Below are 24,427 nucleotides of genomic sequence, written 5' to 3'. Positions count from 1 at the left end.
AAAGCAAGGCAGAGGAATGAGTGAGGAGAAGGTCAGCGGTGCTCGGGAATGATTTGTGCCTGCTCTCTCTGCACAAGTGAGTAGATCACGCTCTCTTCACATAGCTGACCAGACCAGCGTTTTGCAGAACACTTTTTGAAGCTCACCTAGTTGATCCTGCTCTCTGATAGAAAGTCGAGATAACATTTTGTGTAGGGAATTCTGGTACGTAATAATTGCATTTTAACTGTGTTGATTTTCATGTTGAGGAAAGCTTGAGGGGCATCACTGCTGTGGTTTGGTAGCGGTGCCGGGAGCTGCTCCCTGCCTCTGACGGTGAGACTTCTGAACAACCTGAATGTGCTGCAGTGAAGCAGAGAGGCACGAGCCCCAAGTCACATGGCCAACATTTGTCCACATGATGGTACATGCAGTATATATCCTAAAAGTGTAGTGCTAGCACTTTTTGGAATGTTTTATGTGTCTGCTTTATACATTGTGGATATCTATCGATATACAGAAATCCCTAATCATCATCTGTTTGTTTCTGTAAGGCTTACACATAGTCAGTTTTAATTCTGCTGAAGAGGAGTAAAAAACCAGGCATCCTTGCTGGCCCCAGATCTTAAGTGGAGTTTTCAATTTAGAAACCCAGAATTAATTCAGTATTTTAAACTCTGATCAGAAAATGTGGTCCAGATGGATGGTCACAGGCTTCTGTTAGCTGTTTCTGTGAAGCAAATGGAACCAAATAGTTCTTTGTGGAGACTCAGTTTTAGCCTTGGAGTTTTTCTTACTTCAAAAATCTGTAACATGCTGCTTACATCTCCTTCTAAACTCTGTGGGAAGCAGTTTTCAAGCTGGGCCACTTTTACACTGACTATCGAAACATGGAGTTATCTCTCTTAAAGAAGCAAAGGGAAGACGTTGAGTTGGAGGTGGTGAGATGGCATTGGAATTGCCTCCTGCTGAACTGTCATAACTTGGCTGGGCTATTTTGAATAGACAATATTAGAATTTAAATCTCATTTTTAAAGGGGTCTTGTGTAGTGACATTTTTACATATGCGTAATTGCAATACCGGTTATTTTCCCATGTCATCTGCAGGTTTTGGGAAGGGAGGAGGCAAAAAAAATGAAAGTAAGAGATCCTTACTCCTGTGCATTTTTTGGGCTAAGGAACTGTTTTCAAGCAGCAGTGGAGTAGGCATTTGCCTGACATACGTGTACACAGTACATTAAAAGCAACACCTGCATAGATGGGCATCTATTAACAATTGCTTTTTGTGAATTATTAATGATCTCTTTGGGTGAAAATGGTGCACAGAGCCCCCAGCCTAACCATGCCAGATGTTCTGCAGCATAAGAAAAAGCCAGTCGTGGCTGCGGAAAGCTCCGAGCCCGACGGTGGGACACAGCAGAGCAGAGAGAGGGGGTGGGAGCAGGAGGCAGCCGGGGTCGCTGTGCCCGGCGCGTTACCGGTGCTACCGACGGACCAGCTACGGCTGAATTACTGCGTAAGCCCCCGGCCCCAGTGTGCGCAGGGGTACTGAAACCATACTGCAGGTTTCAGTGGCGATCTGCTCTCAGGAGTAAAGAGGAAAATGCGAAGATATGAAATAGAAAACTGCGTCATTGGCAGGGGAGTAATAACACGTTGTTATCGATGACTCTCTACTGTATCCGGCATGATATACAGGCAGCACGCTAGCTATGCAGAACCTGAAGAATGAAGGACTGAGTGAAAGTCAGTTGAGCGTTTGCTGTGTTGAAAGAGCACACTGGGTTGTTCCAGTCTATTGAAGGCAAAAGACATGCTTGTCTTAATGATTTGAGTTTAATTACCTAACTAAAAAACATCCATTAATTATCATGGGTTTTCAGTGATTATATTGGACTAGAGGTATCTTGTAATGTCATATATGCTCAACACAGGCTTTTGTTTCAGCCTAGTCACTGGACCTTCACAGGGACTACACCAAATTGAAGCGAGTGGGAGACTCTGCAGTCTGGGTTGTGGTGTCACTTAACTAATCTTTGAGCTTTTGTCATGCACGTGTTAAGCAGTGTAATGTGCATGTGTGTCATGTAACGTCTCTTGCCCTTTGATCGTCTTCTACTTTCCTCTTGCTTGGGGGAAAATGTTTATATTTTACTTTGGTGGAGATTTAAAAGAAAGAACCCACAACCAAAAAACCCAACCCATATTTCAGGGGATAAATTAAAAAAAAAAAAAAAAAAAAAGTGCCTTTAAATTGGAAGACTGAGATCTGTGATGGTTCTCAGCTTCTGTGGGAATTAATTTTCAGCTTGGCCTCTAAGAACGAACCACACATGACACATGTTAATCATAACACCTGCTAGGAAGTGCTAGCTATTTTGCTGTAGAAGACCATGGAAGAATGGGAAAAGAGCAGAGGACAACAGAATTACAGGCAGAACTATTACAGTTTACGTTTTCAAATCTCCATGCACTCCCCATCATAACTTTGTTTTCATTTGATTTTATTTAAATCTTTAAAGGTCCCTTCCAACCCAAACCATTCTATGATTCATTGTATGCCACACATTCTCTCTCTGAAAGAAAATGCTGAAAATGCCAAGTGTACCCAAAACTGATTCGCTCTGGTAGATTTTAGAAAAGTGCAACAAGTTTTTCTGTGAGTGAACTTCAGATGCAGTTTATTGGTGTTCTAAAATGCTTACATTGAATATATTTTCAATTTCTGTGAAGAACACTGAAGTTTAGCCACACTGAAAAGCGGGTCCCTCCTGTCTTCTCAGGGACCTGCTGCCTGAAGCTGACAAATTGCCCAAGAGACAAAGGCGCTTGCCTTGAGAGCGTAAAGGAGATGAGAGATACGACATGGCAGTGAAGATGCCATTTCTTCTTAATAAAGAGATTGGGGAAAGGTTCATACCCTCAAGCAGAAAGTGGGGGGGGTCAGGATGGAGGTTGGGACTGGCACCTGGAGAGGACTCAGAAGTGACACTGGAGGGGAGGTGCAAACTGAGAACGAAATGGATGAGCCTGCACTGCTGGGGGAACGCTGGCTGAGCAGAGCTTGGGGATAAGAGAAGTTGGAACATCAGGCAGGGAAATTTTATCTAAACGTATTCTGTCTCAAGTGGGTACGTGTTTCGATACGGTCTTGAAAATATTATTGTTTTAGCTCTCATGCTGTTTGTTCTTGATTGTTTTCTGGCTTTTGCATTTCCAGAACCAAACAAGTTTGCACTGCAGAATGAACTTAGCAAAAAGTTGTTTGCTGGGCAATGTGTAGCGCAAAAAAGCGAGGAAGATGTGTGTGGGTGTGTGGGAAGGCCATGGGTTTAACCAATGAAGCTATTCTGAAGGGGGTTGGGGAGAAAACTAGTTTTCTAATGGCTGCCTTAAGCCAGGCCTGTATTATGACATTTAATAAATTATTTGTAGAATTTTAAAACTTTCTTTTGGTTGTGCACTCCTGTTGAGGTGCGCTCAAAGCCAACAAGCTGTGGCAGGCTTGTACAAGCTCTGCTTAGGCTTTACTTAGGAAAAAACCTTGTGAAATGCCTCGTCCATTCAGATTGGGGTCCAGATCCTGTGGAGCATGTCAGCCGGAGCGCAGGGCTGGGGCGGTGGCCGGAGGCACGGCTGAAGGAAGGACCTGGGCTCTCCTGTGCTGAGGGGAGGGAGTGGGGTGCAGGAGGCAGCCTGGAGGGTGGGAAGGGAGAAAAGGATAGTGAGGCTCAGGCATGAAGATGCTTGAGACCAGTGACTGAAATGCTCGTGTTCTATGTGATCTAGTAGTTTTATGCTCTGTATCTAATTTTTCAGGGTGTCCCAAAACCAAGTAGGACAGCATTTTACCTTCGTGCTCACCGACATTGAAAGTAAGCAAAGGTTTGGATTTTGCCGTTTGACGTCAGGAGGCAAGGTCTGCCTCTGTATTCTGAGGTAAGTTGGTATAAGAATAATTGAGTCGAGGAATGAGTGTAAGAAAAATACAAGAAAAAATGTTCTTTTGCAAATCCTCTGATAATGTGTTATACTTCTCTATCAGGATATAATTTCTTTACAACAGCGTTACCATTGATTTCACATAAAAAGTGGTCCCAAGCCCCATGTGATGGTATTCTTGTGTGAGAATTCTATTCTATTCTATTCAAATAACATGAAATCTCTGCTTAAAAGCAGAGAATAATGCACTGCAGCTTTAGAGGCTTTGAATATTATGTGGGTATTTTTACTTTCTAATGAACTTTTTGACAAGTATCCAGTCAATTTAACAGCAAAGTGCACTGTTCTGTATTCCTCTCTTGGAAATACGATTTTTGGGGGTGTCTTCCATGGTGTTTGGCCAGCTATATCTAGTATAAGACATGCCAAAGCCAGATAATGCTCAATAAAGAGCATGCTGCTTTATTGCAGAAGGGGTATTGATGATGGAGAAATTGACCCCAGTGAAAGACTTTGTTTTTCCTTCTGCTTTTTCTTTCTTTTCCCATAAGATAATTGTTTTGGTGATGAAAAAAACAATTGTTTAGCTGTCGTAAAACCCTTTTAATTAAATTAATTAAAAGGCAGAGTGCTTTAATTAAAAGGCAAATTTGCCACATCAATTAAGAGCCTAGCAGCCTGTAATGTCCATAGAGGAAATGGGAACATCGAGTTCAGCAGCACTTGAGAAGAACAAGACTAAAGCATAATTGCCTTCAAATTGAGAATCTCCAAATATAAGGTGAAAGAGGAGCCATGTGCTGCCAAAGAGCCAAACTCATTGGCAGCAGAGGGGCAACTTGGAGAATTTTGGAGAGTAAGCTGAAAATTATTGGAAATCTCACATCAAGACTTTTGTAAGCTTTTAAACAGATTCCAAGCTAATGTTGAGAACCAGTACACTGGACATTTTTGGGCAAGTAACTTAAAAATAAGTATTTGCTATAAATATTGCAAAAAATAATAACTACCACCATATAATGAAAATAGCAAAAGGAAAAGATTTTATTCTGGAAATTAATTGACTTTCTGTGATCCTGACAATGCTACTTTAATAATACTGCAGAAGGATTTAATTCTTAGGATTTTGGAATGTATAATACTTAAACCTTTTCTCTGTGATACCTTTTCTTGATATATCTTGTTAAGGCCCAGAGGGAGAATGTATTTGTATGGTTTTAGCACTTTTCTCTGAGTTAACCTTTTCTTCCCTCATCAAGCTAGAGACAAAATTTTTTACTTCTAACGTTGTCTGGCTGGCTTCTAATGCTGTAATGGCAATTGTTTAATCAGTTATGCACGCTCAAGTATACACATTTAAATACTGTATGTAGTGCTGCAAAACAAATTCTCAGCTGGTGTAAACTTGGGTATTTCTTTTAACATTGCCCCACAGACATACATCAGCTAAAGATTGGTCAACGGTCTGTTGCTTGGTAGAGAAAACTAGGAAAATGAAAAGTGGCAAGCTATAATTTTTCACTGAACTGTAATCAAAGCATTGCCTTTATTGCTTTTATTGTGACAATTTTAAATTTACAATGCATAGCTGAATGCGTGACAGCACTAGGTTCATAGCGTGGTACTTCTAGCTTGGTAGTCCATTTCTCTCCAATTTGTGTGTTTGTTGTGTTTAGCTCAGACAGAAAGAATGCGTCAGTATTTCTATCCAATGCATTTTCATATCCAGTCTGGTTTCCGCTCTGAATCCAAGATCCATTAGAAGTGACCTAGTGAAAGAAGACTCACTAGCAGATTTCTTTCAGCAGTTTATCTGGCTTTCCATTGTACATGCTTGTTGATCTTAAATTAACCAAACTCAAAGAAATCTTAACAAATGAACGCCGACTTTATATATAAAGAGTGCATATGCATGTTCAGCCTTACGCTCTTCCATGTAACAAAATAGCATGAATTTATATTCACTGTGCGTATATATACGCATAATGACTCTGATGTATGAGCAATTCAAACTACTTGTCTGTCACAGATATGTACACAAGTCACAGGCTTTCATATGAACACACAAATACACAAATATAATTACCATGTCTAACTACACATCTACATACACACATGCATGTAAATCGCCTCAAAAAAGAGGAATATATTAAGATTGCTTTAACAAAGACAACTAGAAATAGTCAAATACAGAAAAATTAACTAAATGAAAGGGTCATAAATAACTAAAAGCTAAGTAAAATCTCTGAAGACGAGCATGAACAAGCCAGTCGAAGTGATGAGAAGACAATACTATAGAAATGTAGGTAGGCTGGTGAGTGGGGAACAGGACACAACTTTTCTCTTGTGAATGTCTTTCATGAATGGTATCAGGCCATGTGTTAACCTATGTCAGGGCAGCTAAAGAGGTAGGATTTGAACTGCTGAATGGGATTCTTAACTGAAAACTGAAGAAAAGGCTGCTTGTCCTCAGGTTTTACAACAACAACCTAAAGCTGCTTCTAAGATTCAAGTCCTGTAGTTTATGGGACTTCTATCTATAATTCATTCTTCATCTGAATCACTAAGGAAATAATATCTGAATTTGCAAATTTGCAACCACTTGGTCCTGCTTTAAACTGGATCGTTTGAAACCAGAAAATACACCTGTACATATAAAGTTCTTCTATAAGTTTTATGGGTTTTTTTACCTTTTATATACACGTATATGAATTGTGTAAACAGAGTTTTGTCCCAAATCAGATGTTTTGCTGAAGTTGTCTGTATGTTTATACAGTGGAATACCACCCCCCCGGCCAAGCTAGCTATCGTGGGCATTTTTGTTTGAAGAATTTAATTGTAATACAGTATTGTCTAAAATGATCATGCAGAGCTTGACTGCGGTCGCTGAGTTCAAAGTGCCAGTAAGTACAAAACTGTAGTAAGATGAGCAAATAAATCTTGAATTATTCTCCAGAAGTTTTGTGTGATTCCTTTGCAAGTTTTATTTTGTTTTCTTTAAACTGCGTGGCTGCTTTGTGAGGCTCCTGGTGAGAATCCTGCTGTGTCGCCTCCTCCCTCTCCACAAACTGTTGAGCTAATGAAGCCCCGTAAGAACGAGGGGTACCACAGCAGGAATGTTGTAATACACCTTGTTGCACTCATATACTCTACTGGATCTTTTCTTCTAGTTTTACTTTTTATATTTTAATTTAAATAATAATTTTGCCAGTCAAGATTGAAGTTTCTACTGTGCCACTTCAAGTGTTCACTTTTGAGCAATCGAAGGAGACCTAATTCTTCTGGGTATTATTTCTAAATATCACTCCTGTTTGCAGTAAGAATAATACTTTCTGGATTTACATGAAATTGTGTTTGACTTACCTGAGTGGTTTTAGTATAAAGTGGAAATGACTGAAATTTGTTTTGCTAAAAATCTTGAAACTGCTGATGGACTCTGAGGTTGACCTTACGTATCCAGAGGAATGCAAAATGCATCATTAAAGTGCTCAGTCTTAGATTTTGTTAATTTTATGACTGTAAAATTGTCACCTATGTTTCCAAATGAAATGCTCTAATAAGGAAGACAGGTTTATGTGGTAAGCCTTTGTAGTTCTTCAGTTCAGACCTCGCTTGAAGCTTTCTTGCTCTTCCTTTAGGCAAATCTCTTAGAAGCAGAATGTTTCAATTTTACACATTTTGTGTCAATTGTCCAGACAGAAAAGTAGCCCCTAGACATTAGACATTTAGCTACGGAAAGGCAGTTTCCTTAGTTTTATTTGATTACTAGAAGTTAGATTCCTGCTGATAGTTCAGGACTGTTAGTGGTTACCTGACTATTTGACAGAAAACATTTCCTCTCCTTTATTTAACCTTTGACTCATGAATGTAAAAGTTTTATCAGAGCTATAGTAGAAGCACCAGTGAGGTGGAAGTCTACTTACGGCAACAAGGGTTATGCGTGACTTTTATTCAAAGTCTGAGCTCCTGCCTTGTGGCTCATTTGGATGAAAAGAAAATGCTAAACACGTTTTTAATTAACCATGAAATATCTTGGCCTCTTGCTTTTGTGACAGGCAGTGGCTGTACTTCTGAAGAAAGACCACTGTATTCTCAACCAGGGAATACATATCTATTAAAACAATATTGCGTAGGTTTTGATGTTTTTCTTAATTATGGGAGAAATGTTTTGTGGCAACCTCAGAGAAATTGTTGTATGTTGTTGGAGGTTGTTGTACGTTTGCAACTGTAACACGAGGCATGCAAAGACAATGTCTACAATGAAAGCAAAATAAACAAGAAACCAATAATGGTTTCACAGTTTAAGAACATAAATTATTTTTATTTGAAGTTTGGGCTTCTAAATATATTAAAATTGTAAATTAAAGCCCTGTTTTTCTTCTGTTTTATCTACTGTGAAGGGCCTTCATTGATAACCTTTTGACATTTTCGTAAGTCAGCTAACTATATATGAAATGCACTGCTCATAAATAATTCTATGAATACAACTATTATGGTAAGGTCTTTCCAGTAATGGACTTTAATTTTGATTTTTATCTGTTGTTAAGTTACACATTAGTGTGACGGTTTTGAGTTAGGAGTAATATATTGCAGGCCTTCTATGTTAAATTCAGCCATTTCAAAACTATTTTTTGCAGACAGTCCATTTCTGCAGTGATTTGAAAAAAAATGTTACCCTGCCTAACAGATGTTGATGGACATTTGTGTGCTGCGTGACTTTTCTGTACATAGACTAGTTCTTCTGTGCTAAACAAAGATTAAATAATTTTGCAAGACTTGCTAACGGGACAAGAGAAGAAGATGCTTGTACCTGTAATGCTTCTGGTTTTTAGCTATCACATATAACCATATATATCAATATATATATTTATCACATATAAACACATATATCACATTGGATAAAGCACTGTATAGTGCTTTATCCAATACGATGTACTGAATAAAGATGTAAAGCCTGTATCATGGGAATGTTCATTTATGAATAAATCTATTTACTAGAGTAGTCCAAATAAATTAATAGGATTATTAACACATGGGCTTACAGAATCAGCCTGTGATATAAGAGGACAAAAATGTTGCTTGTCAGTCTTGAGGATGTTACAAGATAAAAAGAGCTTATACTGCTCTTTGAATTGAGAATCTGTAATACCACCAGATAGCTGTCTTTATTATGAACAAACACAGCCTGTGTTTATGTTTATGTTTGAATGCAGAGATGCATTGTATATGCACACACAAATGCACTCTTTATTGCTTGTGAAAACAACAAATGTAACAATACTTTATAATACTGAAATAATAGCAATTAATAAACACATAAAAGAAAAATACAAAGGAAACTTTTTTGCTTTCCAGTAGATCTTTGTAATATTTTGTTCCAGTAGGAACAGTATAATTAAAAATACTGACAAAAACTTTTGCAATTAAACTGTGCTTTTGAAGAACTGAAGATAATGTGGAAAAGAAACAGAGGACAGATCTCAGTGGCCTTTGGTTTCATGCCACATAATATAATGGAGTACTTGTTTTGATTTCCTTAATTTTTCAGGTTTAAGAGGCATGTTGAAATTATATTAACTTCATGTTTGTGGTTATAAGGCTTAAAGCAATTCCTTTTCCAATCTTTCCGCTCAGAAAGGAAACTGGCATTTTTAAACTATGTTCAAGTAGTCTGTTTCTATAATATTTTACTTTGCAGTTTTATTACATGAAGACATGGAAGTGTATCATCAACCTGATTTTGCTAAGGGAAGAAATTCTTGTATGAGTACTCTGGTCAGCATGCCTTGCCCTATGAAAGAAAAATCTCCCTTGGCTTTCTGCTAGGGTTCATTAATTTCAAATAATGTATTTGACCTTTTTATGCATAGACTTAAAAATTGCATCTAATTTTTCTTTTCACAGTAAGAGGGGAGTTGAGATCATAGATACAAGAAAGAAATATGGTTAATATTTTATTGAAGTAGGAGCATTTATTTTTATAGAATGCTGTTCATAAATGTTTGTTATGAAAAATGAACGATCAGATAAGGTTTTTATTCTACAGCAAAATATGCTGGGGCGATGTACACTACTAATGCAGAGGTGATAGCAAAAGTCTGGAAAGCTTTTAGACAATCTAACCCATTTGTCTGTCCAGTGTTACAAAAATACTTTGCGATTTGGACCTTGACTTGGACCAAACGCTGGAACAGTGTTCCGGTTCCCTGGTGGAACTCTTCCGTAGCTCTGCCGTTTGCAGGCACTCGGAACGCCGTGGTGCACAATTTTGTTTGCCTATCTACTCTGCCTTTCAGCGACGTGTAAAGCCAGGCTAACACGGTTTCAGAGGGTAGTAGACCGTGAGTCCTAGGTGGGAGAAAGCTCAAAGATCAGAGGGTTTAGGTGCCGTTATGATGGGTGTTCTACAAGGGCGTGCAGCGTTCATGCCTGTAAGCAGTTACAGTGGTTAAGGCCTTATGCAGGTGCAATGCAGTAAATTTTATGACTATATAAGAGTATATTGAAACACAAATGCAATAATGTCACACCTTAACTACTGTCAACAACACTAAGCATTAAAAATGTCTGTGGGCATTAAGAGGTTGATGTAGTTTTGATTAACAGCCAGTACAGTGTATGGTAAAGTGTGATAAAGACATTAATACAGTGGCTCTAAAAGAAGTCATTGCCTCTGTGTCTCTTTGGCTTGGCAAGAGTAACTTCATGATGGCTTTTTGTGTGTGGGGTTTTCTTTTTTGTGGTTTTTTTTTTTTTTTTTTAAGAACTAGCAGTTAAACATTTATAAGGATAGCAAAGTAAGATTGCTAGAAAATGCATAAACTATAACCATGATCAGATTTCTGCTATTCTCTTTCTTTGCCCTAAGAATTGGGATCTGTTTCTAAAGCCTTGCCAGCTGCATACTGAGAACAGAGGTGTTACAAAGAAAACATAACCCTTCACTGGACTCACTGCACAAAAGTAGACTTGGCTTCTCTACTAGCCAGGGTTTCCCCTAATAGGTTTCCTTTTCCTATCAGGGAAAACATTTAGGTTCTGCATACTGGGCTCTTTCAGTTGCAGTTAGCGTGTTTCCTGAAATATATAAATTTGAAATTTTAAGGTCTGTCCACAGCGCACACTAAAGCTTTTAAGAAATGCATTGAAAGTATGTGTGTGGATTTACACCACACTGAATAACAAAAGCGTGTAGTATTGTTAGATGCAGGTATGAAATGTGGTAAAAACATTGCAGGCTTTATTTCCTTCCCAGCCCCACTTCTAATCTCAAACAACTAATATTAACAATACTATTACCATTTTAGTAATGTTCTTTGTAATTAAATTCTAACAGACATAAGAAGGTGTGTAATTTTTAAATAAGGAGTAATTTATACTAGTACTATTTCGTTTACCAGACTTAATACATCTGTATCACGGGCTTAATAGTGATTATGGAAAGGTCTGTAGTGTGCGGTCACTGATGATGTCACTGTTAAAGGTAGCTATTCTGTAAGTAGATGACAAAAAAATGGAACTGATGCCACTGGGTTTGAGTTTCTTTTCTCATGCTCTTCAGTCATGTCTTATTTATCTTGGATTCTGTTTAACTCGCTGAGAGTAGTGCACACATATGGGCTGCAGACTTGCCTTAGGAGTCTGCTAGGTATTCGTGTATTAATGTGCTGTCTGTTTGCAATAGCAGTGAATGCTCTCTTGTTTTTAGAAGTTAATTCTATCTATAGAAATGACTTTATAGGGAGACCAATATTCTTACATATAATGTGACACCTGTCCTATTGCATAGTGTCGCACCACTGGTCAAATACAGGGTACCTGGTCTGCCCAGATAAAGTTGTTTTGGGTTCCCCAGGGAAGCAACAGTTCTGGCCGGTACCTGTTGTACCACCAGGTACAACAGGATGTAGAATTTCAAAATTGCAAATAACATAAGTACTGAAAGCCGTAACAATTAAAGATAATGGGAATGTGATTTGGCAATGTTTAAAATGTTTTTTTGATGCCTTTTAAAATAATGAGAAGTAAAAGTACTATAAGCTAATCTGGGCTTAATGGAACTTCACGCAGGTGTCCAGCATAAAGAACCGTAGCTTCTCTAGTAGCTATTGGTTATGTACTGTTAAAATTGTGGGGAAAAGTTTTGTATGCATTTTTTTAATGTAGAAATATTAGAAAAATGTGCAAGTCAGATTAATCGTAGTAGTATTTTAGAAGCACTGGGAAAAATACATTGATATTTTATTAAAATGCTTTTTCCCTCCTGTTTTAGTTACCTTCCGTGGTTTGAGGTATACTACAAGCTCCTAAACACGCTGGCAGATTATTTGGCTAAAGAACAGGTAATTTTAGATACTCTATTTCTTTGTGTAAATCCTTTTCCTTGAAACAATAGTCAGCATTTGAAGTGCTGTGAAGTGATTCTATACTGTTTAAAAGTTTATGATGTTAGTAGAATTTAGAAGCAAGCTTTTACATTCATCATACTGAAATTTAAAGATCTGGACATACAGCTGCCACTGTCACTTGAATCCCACATTACTCTTAAAAAGCTGCTGAGAATATACCTTTATAAAGTGTCAGTCTTACCATAAACAAATCCTGGGTGAAGTGTGAGCAGTGTCACATCACTGGAGAATTGTATGACGTATTGATTGTAAACTGTAGATCTCTGGAACTATCTGATTATCAGTTACAAACACTTTTTTTCAGAACTGCGTAAAATATGATGTACTGTTTCACCCTTCATATTAACTAAAAACTACCTCTCGTAATGCTGTCATCTCAACTAGCAAGACAAAATTACTTGCAGCATTTGGTGAAGAATCATGATAGTTTGGTTTGCATATTCATGAGCAATTAGACATATTCCAGGATTATGCAGGAAAGGAAATACTGGCATCTGTCTTTACTGAGAACATTAAAGCTATACCTTTCTGCTTTAACTATATTAGTGTACTAGATTGTAATTAAAAAAAAAAAAAAAAAGCATCAATAGTCAGCCATATGCTGTAGACTGGAAAAGTTGACATTTCAAGAATATATGAACTATAGAATAAGCAATTATTGCGCATGATAGTAAATGGACTGTAGAGAATGAAGGTATTTTATGTAAAAACAAAATGCAGTGGTAAAGTTTGGTGTTAGTGGTGTTTACATAAAGTGAAGTGTGGAATACATTTAAATCTTGTAAATGGTATAATGAGACTTTGGTTTTGGCCCTGATTTCACCGTAATAGTAAAAATTGTTATAAGGCTGTATCTGACAGAAAGGTTAGGGATTGTCGTCGTCTTTGTTGCTTGATCACTGGTTCTGGCATTGCAGCTATTGCTGCAAGCAATTTAAGTTGCTGTGTTATAAGTTTGTTGTCCTGTACGCCTAGGAAACTGTTTTGATGGCTCAGAAGGTTTTAGCAGTGTACAGAAGTATTTTATTGTATTGCCTAGTGCCGTGTCTGCTGAGGAGGCTGCTAGAGAACATTGCTCCCTCCTGGCCCAGGCACTGTTCGTCTGACCGAGAGCTAGACCCAAAGTCTTGTTTATTAGTATGAGATTCAGCAACGTCATTATTCTTGCAGGGAGAGGTGGAAGCTTCCTGCAAATTCAAACAATATGTTTAAAGGCTGGCCCTGGCTTGTCACTGATATTTTTGGTTTTATTTTGACAACAAAAAAATTTAATCTCCAGGAACAAAAACCCTAAACCAAACAAAAACTCCAGCCACATCTCTTTCCCAAGTAAATGCCTCTTTTAGAGACCAGGGTGGGGGATCCTAGTTAAACCTGGTAGCTGCATGTACTTTTAGTAAACCTTATTAACTGTTTTATGTGCTCTGATGCATAATTTTTAAAGTATACAATATAGCTGTGTAGCTGCATATTTAGTAAAACTTTGAATAGACAAATATCACGGCTAACAGTTTTAGGAAGATGATGTCCAAGATGCACAGACCAGCTAGACGTGTTAACACTAATTTCAGCTGCAAATAATGTGATTCATTTAAGGTGTGTATGGGGAAATGTACAAGAGACTGACTTAACTTGTGGATACAATAATTTTCTGAGATACAAAGTTAGCCTGAATTTTATACTTAATATTTAAATACTTCACAGTGAATTTCAATTGTCTTTCTCATTAAATATATATATTTGTATATATATTGTTTGACTTGTAGCAGATGGTAGTTAATCAGTTTTTATGCAATAATTAACTACCTTTTAAAAATATTCCCTATAGGAAAATGACTCAAATGATTTGTTAAGGTCATTGTATAGCCATCCTGTGCCAAAGGCGAATGCGTTAGTCAGTTTAAGTGTGGTAAGTATTCTCTGTTTAACTCCTACTCCTATTACTGACTATAAAATAGTAGGCAAGATTGAAACAAAAAACCCCAAGCCCTTTGTAAAGAGTAAACTTATGTTGCTTCCCATCATTAACTGGCTTGGACAACTTTTTTTTTTTTCTCCTCTGTGCAGAATAGAGTTTGTCTCTGTCTCATGTTGTTCTCTTAAAGTCAGAGTCATAAAGAAGCAGAAATTTGAATTTTGCTCTATGGTGAGAAAGTAAACTGCAGTGGGATCTGGCAGTGCTAGAACTACTTTTTTGTGCTTCCAGCTGTTTCATGTAGATAATTTTGGTTTCTCCTGCTGTGAATCAGGAGACATTAAGTCCGTTTTATTGCCTCTTATGTCTGAGTAGGTAGACTTGCAGGATTGGTCAAAAATCTGTGTAAGCTGGCTTCTTTCCCACCTTCCTTCCCCTTCTTCCTAGTTTTACTCGATCATGCAAAAATGCTGTAGGGAAGATGGTAGGAGAATTGTACTGCGTTACATGAAACTTTCAGCACATTTAGGCGAAAGAACATGTCCATACCTACCTTGCTTTTGTGCTCTGACTTCTCGTGATGTGGGGCTGGACACTGATAATATGGCAAGGTGGTGTTGCTGCAGAAACATCAGAAAGGGAGCCTGTCACTGTTACAGTTCCTGAAGTTTCCAACAGAAGTAGCAGATGGACGCATGTTTAAATCCGTTTGTGGAGCCCGCATGAAATGTAAAGCCAATACAGAGCCTCTGCTGTCTCCGAGTCATTGTTCCTGTTCACAGCATCCGTACAACTGCTGCACGCATAAGTAACTGTGTGCAAATCACTGTTTCTTGATGGAACTATCACGGTTTGCAGGGCACAGAAAGAAGTGATTTTATAAAGGCTTCTCTTATGCACATACTGAAATATCATTAGATTATTTATCTTAACCTTATCTGTGTCATTTGCTGTTACTTTTAATTCATTTTAGAATTGAGCTCAATACTTTGAGTAAAGTAAGCACAGACTCTAGAAAAGCTTCTGGCCTTATTATGAAGGCATACAGAAATGAAGAGTCTACCACTTCTATTCCAGTAGCGACTCACCCTTGCTGCTTAACATAATGCTACCTTTATTTTATTTTATTTTAATTAGTCATATTTCCGATTCCTTGTTATGTTTTTTCACATAAGAAGCCTAACATTTCCCCCGCCCTTGAACAGTGCCAATCCAATGTATTTGGAAGTCCTTCCAGTCTCGTGTTTGTTTTTTGCCAGAACAACGTACTGGTTTTTGAGGCTGCAGTCGGAGTTGTTTCCGTTGCTGTTTTTTCTTTATTGTCAGTGCAATAGTTTCAAGTTATTTTTCAGTTCATGGTACCTTTGCCAAGAATACTTCTGTATATCAAACAGTATTTTGCTATCATTTATTACAGTATTATAACCAATTCTAATCTGGTGACCCTAAGACGCTTTATAAAGTCCTTTAAAAATACTACTGTGTGAGGGACATAGAGAAGATTTAAAGATATTTTTCCTTGCATTTCTTGCAAAATGTTACTGCCTGTTGCTATCAGTGTTGCAGTGCATCTTGCACAGAACTTGCCTACCTCGAAATGAATGTTGTGGTGAATACAGTTGGCAACACTGGGATGACAAATTGCTTGCAATAAAGTTGACGCTTGATGGTTTTATTTCAATATTATCTGACTTTTGAATTTTTTTTTTCTCAATTGTCTCTTGTTGCCAGTAGCTTGCTACATCAAAGAGTTTTATAATCTTTTTAGCTGAACAACAATTATCTAAATGCAGGCCTCTTGCCAACTGCTTGGCTGCAGGTACAGTCGAGCAAATATTGTGGGTTCAGTCAGGGCAGAGCAGGAAGGAATAGGTTAGCCTGAGTCAGAACGCTTGTTGGATCTACAGGCATCTCTGGTTTTGTAATGCTCAGTGCTGCAGGGAGTAGGGAACGTTTATGGCCACTTTCAACTCTAACTTTGTGTGCCTAATCTTATATTGATGTTCCTTTCTTGCTCCTCATATATTGTAAATAAGCTAGACTGGAACCATCAGTAGTAATGGACTTTAAAAAGAAGTTACATTCTGAAAAATAATTGTAGTAATGACATCATGAGGTGGCTTTTGATTGTGCCAGGATGAGTCTAGTTCAAATTTCATAATGCAAAATTAAAAAGATCCCTCCCCTCCATTTACTCAGGTATGCTGCAGGGTGAGGCTCACAGACATTGAAGCGGGCTTTAGATGACAGACCGCAATGGCACTTAGGGTTGCCTGTATACAGTCATGCAGAAATCATGCCCACTATCTGGATACATGGTGTTTCCCGGTAATTTTTAGGCAGGAGGACACCAAAATGCCTTGGTCCAGTTAGGGACCAAGTTCTGCTCTCACCTATTAGTCCCATTAGCAAATATTCTGCAGCTGCAATTTATGAGGGGTGATCATCTGTTCTTTGAAACCTGAGATTGAATATAATTTATGTCACTTTTATCCATAGAGGGCTAACAAAAGTGATTTTTTTTTTTTTTTTTTAAAGCTAGCTAAGTTAAGTCTGAATTCAAATGGGGGAGGAATACAAAGAATAAAACACGTTTTCAGCCAATATTTTAGACATGGAACGTTACAAGCATTAGAGTCAGCTTTGGCCTTTTTATTGGAAAACTAAAAAGTCAATTGTTCAATCTTTCTCTCATCTTGCATAAGAACCAAGAGATGATATTTGCAAGTGAGCAAGTGTTGAAAAAACAGCCTTGTCTTGTATCGGTGAGTTTAAAAGGCCCTGACTATCTAAAGCCTATTGTAATTAAAGAAATAATTACTTGCTATAGGATATCTCTTTTGATTTCAGGCTTATTTATACCTGTCCTTTGGGAAATTCTGCTGCTGTCTTTAGCCTAAAAGAGCAGTCTAATATTAATGTACCTATTCTGTTTAAATCAGTCTAACTTCAGAGCTCTCTGTGTGTCAATCCTCTTGTAAAAACCGCAACCAAAATCAAACCCTTAAACTGATGAAGAAAACTTGCATTTTCTAGTGTCCTTTTTAGAGAAAACTTTATATAGGACATCAACTATTAATTTAACATCTCTTCCAAGGTCGTACATCTTCCTAAGGGAGTTCACAAAACTGTGCAAGGACTCCATACCACATTATTTTTGCTGCTTTATGACTCTTAATGACTGCAGTAATGGGTCTTTGCTTCTCGTACTTCTGACTTCCGTTTCAGTTTAATGAGTAAAATATTATTACTTTGTTAATTATAAATAATTACTTCTCGAAGTTAACAACTTCATTACTCAGAAATCTTTTGATAAATATTCTGTGGCCTTATTACATATAGGAAATAATTTTCTGTTCTCACTATACTACTGAAAAATGTAGGCATTCCATTAATCTGAACCTTTCCCTGTTCTTGACCAGAGAAAAAATTTTAGCTTTTTTTCTCTGTTGATGCAAAACAATAACCTGGGATATTTATTGTGCAAGTGCTATGATGTTTATGGGATGCCTTTTTTAAGCCAATTTTTTTTTTTTCTTAAATTCTAAACTATTGCCAAATGGCCTAATTTGTGGGGAAAATTTTCTATTAAATGTATCAAGCTGGTTTAATAAGTCTCCTACACAGAGTTAATAGTATTAATAATTTTTTTTTCTTGAACACAAGACACATTTAATATCTTACAGACTTCCTTTATGTTTTAGTATATCTTTTTCAAGTTTGACTTGAAAACAAACTGTGTCTTTGTGTTGTTAATTGTAACTTTAAAATACAGTATAAAAACAAAGAAAATATATGAAAAATGTCAAAATTTGGCTAAAAACAAGTAAAAGCTAGAAAGTCAATAATTATCACATTTACTTAATATGCACTTAATTTTTTTTTCCTTCAAAATTTAGACTAATATGCACAGATGCCTTAAAATGACTGAGCTAAATCCATGTCTGATAACTACTAAAAGCACTGGACTAATGAGAGTAATTTAAATTACATCTGTTTTTAGTTTAATCTGTTTTATATTTACATCCTAGATGGCCTCAAACTAAGATGCATAAAATTGCTAATGTATTTCATAAACGATTACAGGATCTCAAGCTATCAGACCTTGCATTTCTCTTAGGTCATTTGTGATTCAAAGATGTTTGAAAACAGATGAGAATGTATATCAAGTAATAATATTTCTATTCTAATTAATTTTCACATGTGGATGATTTTTCCTTTTCTATTCTAAACTTATATTTTGTCCTCTTAACTTTTTTTTTTTGGTTGCAATTTTTAAATTGACGCTTTAGTTAATCAATGCTACTCTCAGGCTCATGACAGCATTTAAAGCTATCGTAATTTCAGTGTTATTTCAAAACTGTAGCCCAGCATTTTGTTCCCTTGGTTTGTGTGCTGTGCTGAAGCAGAGCTTGTCATTTCGTGTCGTGATCTGCTTAATTCTTTGTCTAGTAGTGGTAAGAATGCTATTGGAAAAATGGCTATTTGCTTAAACAAAGATGGGGTTGGAAATCCTAAATGCTGATTTTTTAAAAAAAGAATTTTTGGTTTCTGTGTGCATAAATTATTAATTATTTTTCCCCATTGATTAGCACTCGTATTTCATTACTCCTGATATAACTGGATTGCCAACAATCCCTGAAAGCGTAAGTATGCAGTTTCTTTTTTAAATGTTTAGGAGAAATCTCAACCTCATTCTGTGGGTAGGCCTGAACTCTGCTTTTAAAATAGGAGATTTTTTTTTTTTCCCCAGGACTGTTTTTACAATATGATTGATGTCTATTATTACAACCTTTAGCTAGTAGTTACTGTTGCATTCACCATTAACCCATTTGAAAACATTAACAGGGCATTTTTGACCACTGCTATACCCACCCTTTGTTCATGATTACTTGGCTCGTTTGCATTTATTTGGGTTACTTATGTAAAATATATTCTACTTCTGCACCTCGTGTTATTTGAATACCTGCCCTTTAAACGCTGCATTGCTAAGCTGCAAATTCAGCTATGAAAATACGCAGTTATTTTCTGTGTAGGGAGGCATCGTTTCAGGCTTTCTGGAAAGATGCCGTACCTGCTTACGTTTGGATGGTAACCGTGCACCAGGAATGGTGGTGGTGGTTGTTGTTATTTTTTCTTTTAATAAAGACTTGCATTCTGCAGATGCTAAGTACTTGGTGGTGCTGCGGGTAGACTGCAGACGCGCAATCTCGGATCACGTTCTCTATGATGAGTTCAACATCTAATGACAGAGCTTCGAAACTTTCTGCTTTCCGCTCTCGCATTTACGTCTGGAGTTGGATACGGATGTAGAGCTGTGCATTTTTACGCTTTCAAATAATAACTTCCTTCTGAAAGTTAAGCTGCTGGGGGGGTTCACCACCGTACGAAATCACGCGGTGCTGCAGAACGCCTTGGAACTTGATGGCTGTAGTGGCGCTCGTGCGGCGCGTGGGACGGAGGTGTGCCACAGCCCCGCCGCGGTCACTCGGCGAGGCGCGGCGGGGACGGCCTCCCCGTCGCCCGCTCCGCGCCGTGTCCCTGGGCCGCAGGGTGGGGCGGGCGAGGGAAGGAGACGGAGCCGGGGACACCCGGGCTGGTGAGGAGCGGTTGGGCGCTCGTAGCAGAGAGAGGGCCTGCGGGTACGTCTGCGGTGGGGGCAGGAGCCTGCGCCGGGGACCCAGAGGAGACGGCGCAGACCTTGTTGTGACCCAGAAAACTACGGAAAGTTGCTGGATCTCTGTCCAGCAAAAGAGAGGACCCTTGTTGCAAGGGCTCTTTGGGCAGGACAAGGCTTAGTTTTTAGACGTTTATTTTCATCTGTTTCACCCAAAGGGTTGAATTCCTCTATTTTAAGGAATTCTCTTGCTCTAGCTTATTATTTGGGACATATATAAAACATAGCTTTGGAGGTTAGAAGGTGTGTTCTGTGTTCAACTTGAAGAAAATGTGAGCAAGCTTCACTCTGGTCCTCTGGCTGATGGAGGACCATGTAGCAGTGCCACTGTGGATTTATTTTTCTGATTCGGTGGGAGGAAGGAAAAGTCATTTTCAAGGTGCCTTTCTATAATTATTTTTTTACTCCATTTATAAAAATCTCATCCTTCCAGTATGAATCAAAATAGTATGGTACTAATGGAGGGTTAGAACATGCAGGGAGTGAAGACATGAGGTAATTAGAGTAAATTAGCAATAAAATGAATTTTCTTATTCTTGTAAGATTCACATATTTCAGGGGCAGTAACTTTTCAGATGTAACGTAGAAATAACTGTGACTGTCTCCCAAAGATACCGTGGTCTGCACAAGATTGCAAACTCTTTTTACTGTAGCTTTTGCAACACAGAATCAGCATGCCGTTAGCGGCAGTGTTAGAGCCTGTCCGAGGTAAATTGGACTCAAATTGTCCTAGTGCATCTGCCTCTGCCAGCCGGATGAAAGTAGCACTTGAAGGACCAGAGTTTCTTTCTAAATGGACTGTTTGTAGCCTTAAAGCTCTCGTTTTCATCTCTTCCAAAATTGTATGCAGCATGGACCGAGAATAACTCCATACTCCATGTCTTCGAACTGATAATGCGTTTCTGAATTTACATGAGACTGGATCGTCCATTGGATCTTCATTTGTCTTTTCAATATCTTTTTATATTTAATATTGCAATATGTCCAAAAAGGCGGTCAACCGTCTGATCGCCCTCTGGGCTTTAACTAAAGTTAGCTTTTCATAGTGGCGTCTGTAAAGAGATAAACCAGCAGCTGGTGACCAGCAGCGCTGCCCCACGCCGCTCTCCCTGACTGCGGAGGGCCGTGGGCTGCCGTGTCCCGGCCCCCGCGGCGGGGTGCCGGCCCTCGGGGGGGTCACCCCGCTCTGAAGCCTTTACCACTTGTCTTGCCCTCGCTGTTTTTGCAGGGATGCGTTACCGTGCTGCCGTGTGTTGGCCACATCCGGTATAGAGGCACAGTTCCACTGGTCGGATTTCTATCCCTGGGTTGGGGCGGAGTTGATAGACCTCCTGCGTTAACGTTCAGTAACGGGTTGTTCCTCAGGAGACCTGAGCAAGAGTGCTGGTTGCAGATACGATAATGAATGTGTGAAATTAAATGTTTCGTGTATTGTGGGGTGTATTGGTATATTTTCATCCATATTCTCTAATGTTTACAAAGATTTGCTGCTTTCCTAGGCATTTTTGCTGGTAGCTGGTTTAGCTTATTCCAGAACTCCTGTGTCTCTGGCACCGTGCCATGCAGAAACACTGTTAAGTTCAGCTGGAACACAGCGGCCACCCCCTGCTCCCCGCTTTTTTATCTTTTCCCCCCACTTCTGTGTTGTCTGAAGTAGAAATAAGAGGTGCTGGTGACTTTGCTTTTCACTGAACCCCCAGTGGGGGTGGCAGCGGGGTTCTTCCTAGGGGCGAAAAGGGTGGCTGCAGGAAGCACCCAGCACCTTCTACTCGTGCTGCCGGGCATGTGATCTCCCGGCGCATACAGCTCAAGCGAAAGCTCGGTGCGTTTCAAGAAGCTGTTTTGCTGTGCTTGAAGTAGAATAAAAGGTGTCGACTTTGGGAGAGCCTGGCAAAATAGCACAGTTTTATTATTGTAGCTATGACAGAACAGTTATTTCAGTGGTGGAAGATCTGTGCCTGGGTTGGAAGTAATGGTTACCCCAATAGCATATGGTGCTGTTGTTGCAATACCAAATTTCATATTTTTTTCAAATCTGAAAAAAAAAAAGGGGGCAAATCTAAATTCACAAGCATAATAAATTGAGCAAAATATTTATGACTTACACCCAAGTTAGTTTTTTGTTGGCTTTAAAACCCAATCAGTTGTTCTTAAAGCATAAAAATATTAATGCAAAGGGTTTTCTTTCATAGTTTTGGGTTGTTTTTTTTTTTCCCCCCAACTGCTAATTGGACAAAAATTTTTGTAAGTAATATATAAAATGTTCCACTCAGCTACTACTGTTGCTACATTGTTAACATCTTATTTATTTAAACAGAGAAACCTCACTGAATATTTTGTTGCTGTGGATGTGAACAACATGCTGCAACTTTATGCCAGTATGTTGCATGAGAGACGAATCATTATTACCTCTAGCAAACTAAGCACTGTAAGTACTTCACACTTCTCCTTTTAAGTAGAATATATTGAGCATTTCACAAAATGACCTGCAGACCTTTGTGGTTTTAGATATGTTCCATGTGTACTTATAAGACAATATCTGCATAGTTTTCTGATATATGGTTTTAGTCTGGCTCTTGAAGTACAAAAGTCTGATTTATATAAGACCTACTCAGATACATTAAGTCAGGTTAATTATTTTTCTTATCGGGAGATGAGAGTTCTTTAACTCTCCTGAGTTCATTTCTGTGCCTTCTAACCTAAAAAGAATTCTTAAGGGCTATTATAAGATCTTTATTATTCACTTGTGGCTTATTCCATTGGAGCTACTTGAAAGAAATCAAGGGTCCATAATAATAGCTGCTATCCTAACCTGGTAATAGGTAGATTCATCTTTGTTAGAGTGGTTTGGGAGTACATACTGTAATAGCTCTGATTTGGAGCAGCTCTTCAGACTGATAATAACGTACAACTCAAAATAGAATTTTTTTTTTATTAAAGGTTTTAGGCTACTGCCCACATTAAATTTTTTTTTCCCTCTTATGCCTGATTAGACTACTTAATAAAAGAATGTTGTGTTTAATTTTAAAAGTATACTTAAATATTCAGATGTTATTTTGTTTTAGTCTTCACAGAATCTTATGAGTTTTTAAAATATCCTATATTTTGAAAATATTCCCAAGATTTATTTTGCATTAGTATGTGACTGTCACCTTATAACCAACTTTCATCGTAGAGTATATTTTTTATGCAGACTCTTTAGTCTGTTAAGCACAGTCATTGAACATAACTTTATTATTTTTTCTGCGTTTTTACTACATAAGACATTTTGTTTAATATGCCTTCTGTGGTGGAAAATCAACTTTATGTTCCTGAACACTGCTAATTGTACTACTAAATAAATGTACAGTTATTTTCAACAAATAGATACAAGGTTGGATATAGTACTAAAAATTAATATTTTCAAAGACTTGCAGGTGCTGATTTCCAATACATTCATGTGCATGTGAGGAGTGAGAATTTTTGTATTATAAAAAGTGGATAAAACTCCTTTAGATTCTTTTGAGTCAAAAGTAAATTGAAGGCAGAGAAGATTCAGAATCGCCCTAAAAGGCTGACAGGTTTTACAGTTCTAGGTGGTAGCAGCAATTATATAATTGCCTTATTATTTCTTTTTTTAAACACCACAATGCTGGGTCCCTGAATCGGCAATCACCGTTGCATTAGGGGAATGCACAGAGACAGCACTTACCAGTGGTTTGCAGAATGTGGAGCTAAGTCCCTGCTGCTCAGAGGGTACAGGAAACATGGGGTCATATAAGCAGAGGCCACATGAAAACTGAAAACCAGAAAAATAAATAGTGAATGAATATAAGCAATCTCCAAATTAGTAGTCTATGATACGTTTTTTAACCACCAAATATTTTACTTTATCCTAGGAAATTTCCATATTCTATCACACTTCTCCTTCCTTCCTCCTCTCCGAATGGCTAGGGCAAGAATTGGGCATTACAACACAGCAATAAGACCACGCTTTGAAGGGAAAGCCCTTTCAAAGAACCTCGCTTAGCAGAAGTTCATGCGATGCAGCAAAACTGTGGAATCAAAACAAATATTTTTTTTTTTCCAGTTTGCCAGTCTGCGACCCAGCTTGCTGTATTAAAAACAAACACCCCCCCCCCCCCAAAAAAAAAAGAAAAATAGACCATAAAAAACCGTCAGCTCCAATGATGCCCCAGTCAAACCTCTTACAGCTCCAGTAGAGAGGAGATAGGAATCATGATGGCAGCTCTGTGCCTGTGGAAGATTCGTTCTGCAGGTGGGCACGTGTCCGTCTGGTTAACATGATTTAGAATCGTACCCTCAGCCTACACTTGCATCCTCTTAAGACTTGTTTTTGTTAGGCTGAATGTGTCAGCTGATCTCTGTAGCTATGATACAAAAAGCGAAGAGGAGGTATCACAATCACGCTGTATTGATCTAGACCACCTTATTTTTGTGTTCGGATTCCAAGCTCTTTGGAATTCATTACAGAACAACAGATATAATATGCTGGTTGTGAGAAAC

General features: G+C 38.2%; 1 protein-coding gene across 1 annotated transcript in view; it reads left to right on the top strand.

Moving 5' to 3' along the window:
- Positions 1 to 24,427, top strand: part of DENND1B (DENN domain containing 1B) — a gene marked incomplete at both ends in the record, with an annotated part of 155,120 nt that overhangs the window by 63,847 nt on the left and 66,846 nt on the right. The window contains 6 exons of the mRNA XM_082002748.1: positions 3,799 to 3,918; positions 12,194 to 12,263; positions 14,158 to 14,238; positions 16,950 to 17,009; positions 18,837 to 18,890; positions 22,239 to 22,349. Coding sequence (XP_081858874.1) covers positions 3,799 to 3,918; positions 12,194 to 12,263; positions 14,158 to 14,238; positions 16,950 to 17,009; positions 18,837 to 18,890; positions 22,239 to 22,349 — 496 coding nt within the window. The remainder of the gene's footprint in view (positions 1 to 3,798; positions 3,919 to 12,193; positions 12,264 to 14,157; positions 14,239 to 16,949; positions 17,010 to 18,836; positions 18,891 to 22,238; positions 22,350 to 24,427) is intronic.

The sequence above is a fragment of the Phaethon aethereus genome, assembly GCF_964289735.1.
Source record: "Phaethon aethereus genome assembly, chromosome: 8".
In the NCBI taxonomy this organism is placed as follows: Eukaryota; Metazoa; Chordata; class Aves; order Phaethontiformes; family Phaethontidae; genus Phaethon; species Phaethon aethereus.
The sequence above is the reverse complement of the archived record's forward strand: the minus strand, read 5'-3'. Positions and strand labels throughout refer to the sequence as shown.